Source organism: Lolium rigidum, chromosome 3 (assembly GCF_022539505.1).
Source record: "Lolium rigidum isolate FL_2022 chromosome 3, APGP_CSIRO_Lrig_0.1, whole genome shotgun sequence".
NCBI classification, from domain to species: Eukaryota; Viridiplantae; Streptophyta; class Magnoliopsida; order Poales; family Poaceae; genus Lolium; species Lolium rigidum.
The window spans coordinates 223349755-223363203 of record NC_061510.1 but is presented as its reverse complement, the minus strand read 5'-3'; the positions used below and the strand labels follow the sequence as shown (position 1 = coordinate 223363203).

Genomic DNA, 13449 nt, shown 5'->3' with positions numbered 1-13449 from the left:
GCGAGGATTAATAGCGGCGCGTATAACAAAGAGGGTTGCGGTTGCTCTTCCCACTCGTCTCTGCGGATGGCTCAGACACTATGCGTCACCCCGCTTGAGCAGGGGGTAGGCGTATTTTCGGTCCGCGCGAACGGAACGATCGCGCAGTGTTCGTTTGCGTCACCCCGTTGGAGATGCCCTTATATATGGAATAATAGTTTGTGAAGTCATCTATGGTAATTGGTAAACCATGATACTTTAATTTCTTCAGAAGATAGCCAAATCCCCTCTCAGTTTTACCATTATATTTGCCTAGTACAAAATTCAGAAAATTTCACTCTAAAGCCTTTCATTGGTTTCAAAAAAAAAGTTTATGTGTATATAACTAAATAGTAATTTTTTTTGGAACTGCTCATATTATTACAGTACTTCGTAGTATTTTTCCGAAATCCTTCAGAGGTGGTTGCCACTTGCGATTTGCAACATCGAGCGCCATTCCGCTCGTGTTATATAAGCACGCCTCCTCCCCGGCTCCTTGCACAAACACATCGCAAGAGACCAACCACCACAATGCGGCGCCACCGCCTCATCCTGCCACTCCTCCTGGTGGCTGCGGCGGCGGCGTCTGCCGCGGCGCGCGCCCCGTTCGCGTGTGCCCCGGGCGGCCCGGCGACGTCGCTGCCGTTCTGCCGTCAGACGCTGCCGCTGCGTGCGCGCGCGCGGGACCTGGTGGCGCGGCTGACCCGGGCCGAGAAGGTGCGTCTCCTGGTGAACAACGCGGCCGGGGTGCCGCGGCTGGGCGTGGCCGGGTACGAGTGGTGGTCGGAGGCGCTGCACGGCGTGTCGGACACCGGGCCGGGGGTGCGCTTCGGGGGCGCGTTCCCGGGCGCCACCGCGTTCCCGCAGGTCATCGGCACCGCCGCCTCGTTCAACGCCTCGCTCTGGGAGCTCATCGGCCGGGTACGTGCTGCCCTTCTAAACGCCTGCCCTCAATCTCATTACCGTGGCCAACGCCGCCGCCGGCATTGGCATTGGCTAGGCGTGCATGTGAACTCTGGTTTGTCCGTGTCCCTGCCCCTCGCTGTGCGCCGCGCCTGTCTCGGGCAGAGTAGTTTCTTCTTTTCTTCTGACGGGAGCTGACGGTTTCGAGCACGAATCTCGAAGCCAAATCTCACGGGCACGATGCGCGTTTGTCCGGGCGTGTCATTTGATCGAGAAATGCAACCAGGGCGCACGATTGTTGTGCAGCTCAGAAACACCAGAACACAGTACTCATTTCCCAAACACACACTCGTTGCGTCTTCACGATGCTCCTGAAGTCTGAATGTGGGTTAAAAATTGGTTCATGAAATATTCAGTTATCAAAATAGTGATTGTGTGAGGTAGGTTCAGTTAGAACGGATCCAACTAACTATGTACCGTATGTACCCTGCACTGTTGCACTGGCCCAGCACGTAGTAGCATCCAGTGGTACGGCCGGCGTGTAGGGACGATTTGATTGGTACTCCAACATGTGTGATGATGGACCAGGAAAGGCAGCCTATCCCCATATGCCCTTTCGCAAGTGCCCGCCTTTAACCTTTCGAGGCTACTTTTACTGCAAATCTAAGGACAACAATTCATTCATCCAAACAAAGAAAAAAGGGCATCGATCAAATTAAATTTATGCGGCAAGCAGCTTGCAAGTTGCAAGCAGCTTGCAAGTTATTTCATCACCGCAATGCATGGTGCGCAGATCTAGTTGCTAGGTACTCCTGTCTGTTTATATTTCAGAAAGGAAGGAATGAAGGAGCTAGTGGAATTCCTGGTTGGCCAATGGCAGTATGGGGCAAGATGCACCCATGTGCGAGCCAGCCTAGCTACACCAAAAATATATTGTCTCTAGCTTAGCCGAATCTCAGCTTTGTCCAACCCAAACCATGCAGAGAATTCAGAGGAATATATATGGTAGGAAATGAATTAGTGTTGACACTTACGGTTACAAGACACCATAGTGGGTCCATGGACGACAGTAGGGGCAAAGTGTGTAGTGTATTATGGTGTGTACTCTTGCTGTCATTGCACAACCTATGTTCAGTTGTTCTCATTTGGCATATCTTCTTTTCGTACACGCTTTGCTTTCATCCTAAGTCTGTCGATCGCTCAGTGTCAGTGCTGTTCTACGTAGACCAAACCTCTCTTGGCAATGTTGGTTCGGTAGCTCTTGAATTCTTCATGGAGTAGTTGCACTCTATAAGTCTATAGTAGCTCACATTGTTGTCACTCTTCACTCTTGAGAGCTTAGAACAAAAAGGAAAACGAAAAATATATATATCTTGACAACTAATGGTGGCCCTGCCAAGATTAAACAATCATGCATGTCAAGGCTAGTTCCGTGCAGACTTTCGAGCAAGTTGCGACTGGACTTGTGTCTTCTGGTACATCGTAACTTGACATGATAGGCTACAGTAACATCATCCTTCCAGCTTACCCACGTGATTGGAGAAGCAGAGATATCATCCTGCTTAGACGGCCGTGCCACTGCAAGATTCCTCTTGCTATTAGTATTTTTTTTTCTCACTTGTTTACCGCTTGCCTTTTGCACGCGATCGTCGGAAAGTACAAACGTAGCCCCTTTGTTTGGAATTTTTTTTAAAATAAATCCTAGAGGTTGGTAAATGATGTACTTGTGCAACATCTTAACTCTGAACACTACACTTTTTATTTTAGGCCACATAAAAATTGTATAATCTTAACAAATTTTAGAGGTTTAAATCTTGTAATGTTCCTCCGATCTAATAAATAAAATAAGTTGTTCAGGCGATCTGAAACAACTTGCAATAACAAACGTGCCTTTGATCCACCATGAAAAATTAGGTTACCTTTCTACTAGAATCGCAAGCTTTCGTCAAAGTACAGTGAAATTTGAAGTCAGTAAGGAGCATATATAATACCAAGACGTTTTTGCACACATGTGCATATGCTCTCCGACAAAAAATGTAGCACATACATCTCGACGTTATATATTCTTGCAAAGTTGTTTTCTTTTTGAAAACGTCGCATATAAAAATTAGAAAAACCGGTGCTAAAAAGACTCGTCATGAGATCTTTTCTTTACCTTTCTTGCACAGGACACAGAAAAATTGATTGCCCGCGAAACTTGACGTGTGGACACAGAATGTCAATGTATGTTCACGAAATTTTTATTCAGATTTTCTTTGATATTTAAAAAAAAAATCATGGTGGCAGGAGGATACGCACATGGGTTTAAAAGTACATTTCGCTTTGATTCCTGCTGTATCTGTTCTCTGATGTATATGTATTGTATCAACAGTACGTGTAATATTATCTCTGTACTAACATACGTGTAATCGTGCATCCAGGCGGTGTCAGATGAGGGACGTGCAATGTACAACGGCGGTCAGGCGGGGCTGACCTTCTGGAGCCCCAACGTGAACATCTTCCGGGACCCACGGTGGGGCCGCGGCCAGGAGACCCCCGGCGAGGACCCCGCCGTCTCCGGCCGCTACGCCGCCGCCTACGTCCGCGGCCTGCAGCAGCCCTACGGCGGCGGAGGTCACCACGGCGGCCACACGCGTCTCAAGACGGCCGCCTGCTGCAAGCACTTCACGGCCTACGACCTGGACAGCTGGTCCGGCACCGACCGCTTCCACTTCAACGCCGTCGTCACCCCGCAGGACCTGGAGGACACCTTCAACGTGCCCTTCAAGTCCTGCGTCGTCGACGGCCGCGCCGCCAGCGTCATGTGCTCCTACAACCAGGTCAACGGCGTGCCCACCTGCGCCGACGAGTCCTTCCTCCGCGGCACCATCCGCGGCAAGTGGCAGCTCGAGGGGTACATCGTCTCCGACTGCGACTCCGTCGACGTCTTCTACAGCGACCAGCACTACACCAAGACCCACGAGGACGCCGTCGCCGCCACGCTCCGAGCCGGGCTGGACCTCGACTGCGGACCGTTCCTCGCGCAGTACACCGAGGGCGCCGTCGCGCAGCGGAAGGTGTCCGACGCCGACATCGACGCCGCCGTCACCAACACCGTCATCGTGCAGATGCGGCTCGGGATGTACGACGGCGACCTGGCCACGCAGCCGTTTGGACACCTCGGACCGCAGCACGTGTGCACCCGGGCGCACCAGGACCTGGCGCTCGAGGCGGCCAGGCAGAGCGTCGTGCTCCTCAAGAACGACGCCGCCGCACTGCCGCTCTCACCGGGCACGCACCGTACCGTCGCCGTCGTCGGCCCGCACGCCGAGGCCACCGTCGCCATGATCGGGAACTACGCCGGTAAGCCGTGCGGGTACACCACGCCGTTGCAGGGCATCGGCAGGTACGTGAAGACCGTATTGCACCAGGCGGGCTGCACTGACGTGGCATGCCAGGGCGGCAACCAGCCGATCGCAGCTGCCGTCGACGCGGCCCGCCGTGCCGACGCCACCGTCGTCCTTGTTGGACTCGATCAGAAGGTCGAGGCCGAGGGCCTGGACCGGACAAGCCTGCTCCTTCCTGGTCGCCAGGTAGAGCTCGTCTCCGCGGTGGCAAAGGCCGCCAAAGGGCCGGTGATCCTGGTGCTCATGTCCGGCGGGCCCGTCGACATTGCGTTCGCGCAGAACGACCGGAAGATCGCTGGCATCCTTTGGGCAGGGTACCCAGGCCAGGCCGGCGGGCAGGCCATCGCTGACGTGATCTTCGGTCACCACAACCCAGGTACAACATTGACTTGAACAAAAACATATACTACCACAAAATGGCACAAATTGATTGAGAACATGAAACGTTTGAAGCAAGATTATGAGTTTGATTGATTTGGATTGACAAATTGGTGCAGGAGGGAAGCTGCCGGTGACATGGTACCCACAGGATTACCTGCAGAAGGCGCCGATGACGAACATGGCGATGCGCGCCAATCCGGCGAAGGGGTACCCCGGCAGGACGTACCGGTTCTACACTGGCCCGACGATCCACCCGTTCGGGCACGGCCTCAGCTACACCAAGTTCACCCACACGCTCGCGCACGCGCCGGCGCAGCTCTCCGTCCGGCTCACCGGCCACCACGCCGCCACGGCCTCCTCCCTCAACGCTACGACACATCTTGGCCGCGCCGCCGCTGACGTGCGCGTCTCCCATGCGCGGTGCGAGGGCCTGAGCATCCCGGTCCACGTCGACGTGAAGAACGTCGGCGACCGGGACGGCGCGCACACGGTGCTCGTGTACGCGTCCCCTCCGGCGGCGGCCGCCGCCGCCCACGGCGCGCCTGCTCGGCAACTGGTGGCGTTCGAGAAGGTGCATGTCCCCGCCGGTGGCGTGGCCCGCGTCAAGATGGGCTTGGACGTCTGCAATGGCCTCAGCGTCGCCGACCGGGACGGGGTCCGAAGGATCCCCGTGGGCGAGCACAGCCTGACGATCGGCGAGCTGACCCACTCGGTCACGCTCGGGGTTGAGCAGCTAGGGGTATACTAGTAGAAGCTAGTGACTGAAGCAACCGTTGTAGGAAGAAGGATTCAGCCATAGATTGGCATCAACAAATGTTGATTGGTTCGGGATTGGATTTCCATGGTGCCGGCCACTCTGCGAAGGTGGAGATGGAAATTGGAATTGCACCTGATTACTGAAACAACTGTTCTACGTATTGCAAATGATTGAACTGGAAGGAATACAAATAACCGCTGTTTCGTCCTCTCTGTTTTCAAAAATTATCCAAAATCAATCATGTAAAAAATTCTTGCACCAGCGGAGAGTCTGAGCCTTTAGTTTCAATACTGGATTTTGATATTCACTAGGCAATTGCTGATCTTAGAGCTCAATTACGGGTGTCTTTCTTTATGGAGATTATTATGTTGATTTCTTGGGCCATATGGACTAGGAATGACTACATTTTCAAAGGGATCACCCCTAGTCTTTATCCATGCTGCAAAAAGTTTAAAGAAGAAATGGCTCTCCTGTGCACAAGGCCATGAGAAAATGTTATTCAGGCCTTCGGAACTGGGTGGCAAGCTTGAGATAGTTGGAACTGTATAGGTTTTTGAGTAAAATGCATCTATGGTACCTGAACTTGTGCCGTAAGCTCATTTCGGTCACTGTATATAGGAAACCTTAAGTTAGGGTCACTCAAGACGTTCAGGAAGCACATATACGGTCACTCCCTCCTGTAGCCTATGTATTTTGACAACGTGGCATATATTTGACCGGGTTGACCATGAGGTGAGACAACACCGTGGCAAAATTGTATATTCCTCCCATTTCTAGGGACTAAATTAAAAAAACAAAGAGATAAGGATATTTTTCTCTTGACCGGCGTTGTGCCAGCATCGCTCTACTTTTGTGCAAGCTCAGGACAACTGAAGTATGTGCGCACCTGAATATTTTGGTGGAATCCTTCACGGATAAATATTTGGGTTTACCTTCTCTGGTTGGCATTGATCGAAGCGACTGTTTTCAGCATCTCATTGAAAGGATCTGCCAGCGTATCAATGGATGGAATGAAAAACTTTTATATATAGGAGGGAAGGAGATACTCCTAAAAGCTATAGCTCAAGCCATACCGGCATATGCTATGTCGGTCTTTAATATACCAAAGAGTGTTTGTAAAGCAATCTGTAATGCCATTGCAAAGTTATGGTGGGGCGGATCAAGAACTCAGCGGAAAATGCATTGGATGGCATGGTGGAAGATGTATATTCCGAAGAATGAAGGAGGAATGGGATTTCGTGATCTTCACTGTTTTAATCAAGCCATGCTAGCTAAACAATGATGGAGACTGCTAAGTGACCCAGATTCGTTATGTGCACAGGTACTTAGAGTGAAATATTACCCTGATGGAGATCTGATCAACTCGGTCTTGAAAAAGGGTTCTTCTTATACATGGCAAAGTATTATGTCTGGTTTGAAGACGTTCAAGTGATGATGTATTTTGAGGCCAGGAAATGGAGAAACTATTGACATATGGGCAGATCATCCGTACCTTCTAGCCCCACAAGGAAGGTGGTGACCATTAGAGGCAATCAAATTTTAACGCGAATTAATGAACTAATCTGTCCTATTACAGGGGGTTGGGATGAGGATTTGATCCGACAAACCTTCTGGTCAGTTTATGCGGAGAGGATCCTTCGGATTCCCCTTCCGGATTTTGGGCAGCCGGATTTTATTGCTTGGAGTCTAAGCAAATCTGGATGCTTCTCCGTCAAATTGTCGTATCATACGGAGTGGAGACATGAAAGCTCAGACATGTCATCTCCTCATGAGGTTTGGAAGAGAATATGGAGCACACAAGTTCCACGCAAAATTCAGATTTTTATGTGGCGTGCTTTACATGGGATTGTACCATGTTATTGTGTCTTAGCGAATAGATACATTGGTTCTTCAGTCAATTGTCCAGTCTGTTCGACCAATGCAGAAGATATTCGCCATATGCTTTTTAGTTGCCCTAGAGCACAAGCGATATGGCAAGGTTTGGGGCTCAAGGAATGTGTAAATGCCGCAATAGCAATGGACCGATCAGGGTCTACCATCCTTGAGGAACTTCTATGTTCAGAAAAACCAGGCGGTATTACATGTGATATGGAGAATAGAGTGGCTACTGTCATGGTGGCAAGCTGGTATTGTCGTTGCCTATTCGACGGTACTCCAGAGGAGGGATCCTCATGGAGGGGAGAAGAAGTAGGGGCCATTGGGTGGAGAGTCCTCGGGACGGTGGTACGCGATTTACCCAGCTTCGGACCACCTGCACGATGGCAAGGCCTACTGCTGCTTGTCTGAAATTATCTGGGCGCTTTCGCGTTGTTACAATGAGTTGTGGTTGTTCCTCTAGGGCTCCCGGGATCCGGCTTATAAAGGCGCACAGATCTAGGGTTTACATGAAGAGTCCTAGTCGGATTACAGGTTGCCTAACTACGGTACAATGTTTTGCCGTGTACGTCAAAGATCCGCCTTCCATCTACGCCGTACTGGATCCGGGTTCCTTATGGGCCTCCACGGATCCGGCTTCTTCCGAAGGTCGGTTAGGATCCGGCTTACTGATCCTGGGCTGGACTTCATCCTTCATGATCAACAGCAACTGGGCCGCCCGATGGGCCACATGCCACATCACCGTATGTGGGCCACCCGGGCTTGCCGGATCTAGGCATTGTCGATGGTACACCCATGAAGTATACCCACAACAGTAGCCCCCAGAGTTCTTCGAGATTCACCTCTTGTTTCCGCCTTGCTAAAACCTTATAGCTTTCGACAATCTTGGTAACATGGGGAAACTTGAAGAACTCCAACTTCACATTTTCTTCTTTTCCAACTCTTAGTCGGAAAATGCCTTCATCCCGCGGGACTTCATCCAACGACATCATTTTTACAACACGTCTCCGGATTACTCCCCTGCAGAGATTACGGTCAACAATTTTCGAATTCTTACCCGGAACCTCGAAGGGTTCAAACGGTTCCGCCAATTTTGGCGCCATTTTCGGGCGATTCGAGCGGTAACTTATCCTTAGCCGTTTTTACCACTTAGGGTTTTCGACACGTGTCAGCCATCCAACGGCGCGACGCTTGTGTTCCGACCACAGGATGCGGAGCACGAATCTCTTCCCTCAGGCCTATAAATATCCATCGTTCAACCCTAATTCACCCATCGAATGAAGCTCGGTGTGCAGATGGGTACGTGAGCACGCACCCAGAAGTCGACATGTGTCTAACGGAGTTAGATATGTTCGTGAGGTGAACACACGCTCAGACCTGACATGATGTTCTGCCTTTTCTATCTTTTTCCTCCTACAGTCCCACCGAGACGTCGCCCCGTATGACATCCTGCCCATCGCCGCTATGCACGACGAGCTCCACAGCAACCCGGCCTCCTCCGTCCGGGCGCAAGCATCAGAGCTCCGCTGCTCCTAGAAAGCAAAGTGCCGCGAGTAAATTAAGGAATCAACCCAATTCCTTCCTTCACCGCATCCTCTCCAAATCGCAGCGTTCCAATCGCTGCATGGCCGGGACGCGGCGCGAGCTACGCCGGCAGTTCCCTTCGCTCCTCCAAGGCTCAAATCCGAGCCACATCGTCCAGGCGAACGCCGCTTCCAAGAGGGGATTGCTCGTCTCTGATGGGTTGGGGAGGATTGTGCAGGGTGCGAGCCACGGCGGCGCTGCCAGGTATTGGCGAGGCACCTGTTCTCCTGAGAGGGAGGCGGTCCTCATCATTGAATCGGAGCCAGCGGACTGGCGGGGATAGAGCTGCCGATGGAATCCTCCGGCCCAATCTCTGGATATAGCTGCTGATGGAATCCTCCGGGACAACGGAGATTGCTCCCAGATTCGTTGCAATTTCGTTGCAATTCGTTGCAATTTCTTTCATGTACGAGCTGTAGCCATGAAGTGAAGCTGCTACCGAATCCTTTACCTTTTTTCTGATGTATAGCTGTTTCCTGGGATTCACTCGATGTATCGGAAAAAATTCTTTTGATGATGTCCGTTGATTATTTTGTATCCGTATTTTCCTGTGGATGGATAGGATGGAGCAGGGAGAGAGAGTGGGCAGTCCGCCGGCCACATGAGCGGAACGACGCGGACGACGGAACGGCCGGCGAGCCCGCAGCGTAGACGCCCGCGGAGTCGACCGAGACGAGCAAGCTGCCGGTGCCGGAGCGGCCGGCGAGCCATGGAGATGACGAAGCGGCCGGCGAGGCCGCAGCGCAGACGCCCGCGGAGTCGACCGAGACGAGCAAGCTGCCGGTGCCGGAGCGGCCGGCGAGCCATGGAGACGACGAAGCGGCCGGCGAGGCCGCGGCGCAGACGCCCGCGGAGTCGACCGAGACTAGCAAGCTGCCGGCGCCCCTCCAGAGTCCTCCGCTCGCGCTCGCGCTCGCGGTCCGTGAGCACCGCGCTCAGCCACGTACGGGCGTCATCAGGCGGACCTCCGGGGCTGGGTCGCCGGGGCCGGTTGATTGGGAAGAGAGGTCCTCCAATTCCAGTCAGCTAGCTCAAGTGTTGGCCATGGTGGTCCAATTCGAGTCAACGAGCATCTCCAGTATTTCTTAAGGAGTGGGGAAGAGGGGATCCACGGAGGTGACGTGTTTCAACCAACCAAAAACTGACACGTTCCTGACAACAACATAAAATACACAAACGGATGTTAGTGGCTGTTAGCCCATCCAACGGTGCGGACATGCATCCAACGGTGACGAGCGCGTGCACACGTACCCCCTGAACACCAAATCCACTCTCTTCCTGTTATTGGGCCGGCCCATTTAACAAGTGGGGTCCACCATAAAGCAAGTGGGCCGGCTCAAGAAGTTAGTGGGCCGACCCAATTAGCATGTGGGTCCCACTTTCCTGCTATCGGGCCGGCCCATTTAGTAAGTGGGGTCCACCATAGATCAAGTGGGCTGGCCCACCAAGCTAGGGGGCCGGCCCAAAAAACACAGGTGGGTCCCACTTTCCTGTTAAAGGGCTGGCCCAGTTAGTATGTGGGGTCCACCATATAGCAAGTGGGCTGGCCCAACAAGATAGTGGGCCGGCCCAATAAGCAGGTGGGGCCCACTTTCATGTAACCGAGCCGGCCCAGTTAGTAAGTGGGGTCCACCATAGAGCAAGTGGGCTGGCCCAACGGGTTGGCGGGCCGGCCCAATAAACATGTGGGGCCCAATTTCCTGCTGACGGGCCGACCCAGTTAGTAAGTGGGGTCCACCACAAAAGCAATTGGGCTGGCCCAACAAGTTAGTGGGTCGGCCCAATAAGCTTGTGGGGGCCACTATCGTGCTAACGGGCCGGCCCAGTTAGTATGTGGGGTCCATCGTAAAGCAATGGGCTGGCTCAACGCGTTAGCGGGCCGGCCCAATAAACCTGTGGGGCCCACTTTCCTACTAACGGGTCGGTCCAGTTACCAAATGGGCTGGCCAAATAAGCACGTGGGCCCACTTTTCTGTTACATGGCCGGCCCAGTTAGTGGGTGGGGTCCACCTTAAAGCAAGTGGGTTGGCAATAAGTAAGTGGGCCAGCCCGTTTAGTTGTTGTTTATATGCCGGCATAATAGACGCTTTAGGATTTTGCAGGCCGGCACATATGTGATTTCGCTTAATTGGGCTGCATGTGGACACCTGGGCCTTCGAACTATCCTGCTAGGCCTTTTGACTCGTACAATTTCAGCCCACTCCAAAACAGGAAAGTTCGGATTTTTCTCAAAAAACAAACAGAAAGTCCTATGCTTCGCAAAAATAAAAAACAAGGAGATTCAACATATAAGTTTGTTTATGAAAAATAAAGAATTAATTTATCCGTTTGCAATAGCTCAGAGCGAAGTATACTGTTTATTGTCTGCAAAATAATCAAGATATCACATGTTTCTTGTACGAGGAGGCTTTCATCAGGGACCCATGAGCCTAAGCATCGTCAACGTTTCAAAGGCGGCAGGGGATCGAAAATAAAAAAAACCAAAAATAAGTTGGTAAAAAATCCAAAAGAAAACATTTATCGTTCTGAGAGGATGACATGCGGGGCCCATGAGGCAGCAGCATCCTCAACGTTTATTGTTTATAGAGGCTGACATATGGGACCCGTGAGCCATCAGCATCGACAACGTTTTAAAGGCGGCAGGAGATCGAAAGAAAAAATAAGTCAAAAATCAGTTGGTAAATAAAATCCAAGAAAAGAAATATTTACCGTTCTGAGAGGATGACATGCGGGACCCATGAGGCAGCAGCATCCTCAACGATTCCAAGACGGCAGGGGATCAAAAGAAAAAAAGGAAATAGCCAGAAATTAATTAGGGGTCAAAAATAAATCCATCAAAGGAAAAATATGCCACTGAACTACTTGAGAAAGTTGGTATGAAGGATTGCACAACTTCGCCTACTCCCTTGTCCTCTACTGAAAAACTTTCTTTGACAGTTGGTTCTCCTCTTGGCTCTAATGATGTTACTCAGTATAGGAGCATTGTTGGTGCATTACAGTACCTTACTTTAACCAGACCGGATATTGCTTACTCAGTTAACAAAGTTTGTTAATATCTTCATGCACCAACAACTGCTCATTGGACAGTACGCAAAGAGAATATTGAGATATATTCAAGGTACTTTAAAAGTTGGTCTTACTTTTCAGAAGTCTTCTTCAACTTTGTTAAGTGTTTTTTCCGATGCGGATTGGGCTGGTGATCTTGATGATAGAAGGTCTACAGGAGGGTTTGCTGTATTTTTCGGACCAAATTTAATCTCTTGGAGTGCTAGAAAACAAGCCACAGTATCAAGGTCAGGTACAGAAGCTGAATACAAAGCTTTAGCCAATGCTACAACTGAGTTGATATGGGTTGAGTCTTTACTCTCTGAACTTGGAGTTATTCTGCGAATACGACCATGTTTGTGGTGTGATAATCTGGGAGCTACTTTTCTGTCAGCCAATCCTGTGTTTCATGCTAGGACAAAACATATAGAGATAGGTTATCACTTTGTTCGAGAAAGAGTTGCAGGGAGACGTCTTGATATCAAATTCATATCCAGCAAGGATCAAGTGGTTGATGGATTTACAAAGGCATTGCATGTGAAAGAGCTTCATGAATTCAGGCGTAATCTCAACCTTTCACAAGGTTGTGATTAAGGGGGGCTGTTAAACATAGTTTGTCTTTAGGTCCTTTTTTGTTTTCCTTATACACGTATATGGAGTAGTACTCCAATACGGTATCTGCTTTCCGTGTACAATGCCACGATGGGGCTCTTCCATCTATATAAACACGCAGCCGACGCCCCTAACGGGTTACGTCGTTCCAACCTAAAACCCTAGCGTTAATACGCCACATATGACAGAATGTGTGGCGCTCTTGCGAAGGGCGCCACATAAAATGGCGTGACGCCCTTGAGAAAGACGTACAACTTGAGTCTACACACGGTTGCAAGCATCTGTGCCTAGACTCGGGGGCTACTCCCATCGGGAGCGCTGGACGTGCACCGATAAAAGTGTGCTTTCAATTTCAAAATGGCAAGAAAGGATTAAGTCTTTTCGGCAACTGTGGACATTCGATAGAAGACAATTTTAGTCTCTGCCCGAAGCTTTACTTCGGCCAGTCACTCGGGGCTACTGATGTGGGCATTACCCATCGGGTAACCAGCATTATGCTACCTCCTACGGCCCAACCATGGTCCCATGAAGATTGCAGAACAACCAAGGTGGACCAATACGTCGGTTTCAGAGAAGGAGATTGATAGCCCACAAGTATAGGGGATCGCAGCAGTCTTCGCGGGTAGTAAAACCCAATTTATTGATTCGACACAAGGGGAGACAAAGAATACTTGAAAGTCTTAACAACGGAGTTGTCAATTCAGTTGCACCTGGAAACAGACTTGCTCGCAAGAGTTTATCAGTAGTAACAGTTTTATAGCGATAGCAGTAGTGAAATAACGACGACAGAGTAACAAAGACAGCAGTAGTGATTATAGTAAACGAGCAGGATTAAAATACGTAGGCACGGGGACGGATAACGGGCGTTGCATGGATGAGAGAAACTCA

The 13449-nt window shown here is 50.8% G+C and overlaps 1 protein-coding gene across 1 annotated transcript; it reads left to right on the top strand.

Moving 5' to 3' along the window:
• Nucleotides 1–549: 549 nt before the first annotated feature.
• On the top strand, nt 550–8856 carry LOC124696101 (probable beta-D-xylosidase 2). Its single transcript, XM_047228877.1, has 4 exons — nt 550–939; nt 3342–4683; nt 4805–5427; nt 8740–8856. The coding sequence occupies exons 1-4, from the start codon at nt 550–552 to the stop codon at nt 8854–8856; spliced, it is 2472 nt and encodes an 823-aa protein (XP_047084833.1).
• Nucleotides 8857–13449: the final 4593 nt, after the last annotated feature.

Bases quoted from the DNA above. Each gene is read 5' to 3' on its own strand.
- LOC124696101 (XM_047228877.1), top strand. From the start codon at position 550: ATGCGGCGCCACCGCCTCATCCTGCCACTCCTCCTGGTGGCTGCGGCG. The intron at 4,684-4,804 runs GTACAACATTGA...AAATTGGTGCAG, and splicing joins CTTCGGTCACCACAACCCAG to GAGGGAAGCTGCCGGTGACA. The intron at 5,428-8,739 runs GTATACTAGTAG...TTCCTCCTACAG, and splicing joins TCGGGGTTGAGCAGCTAGGG to TCCCACCGAGACGTCGCCCC.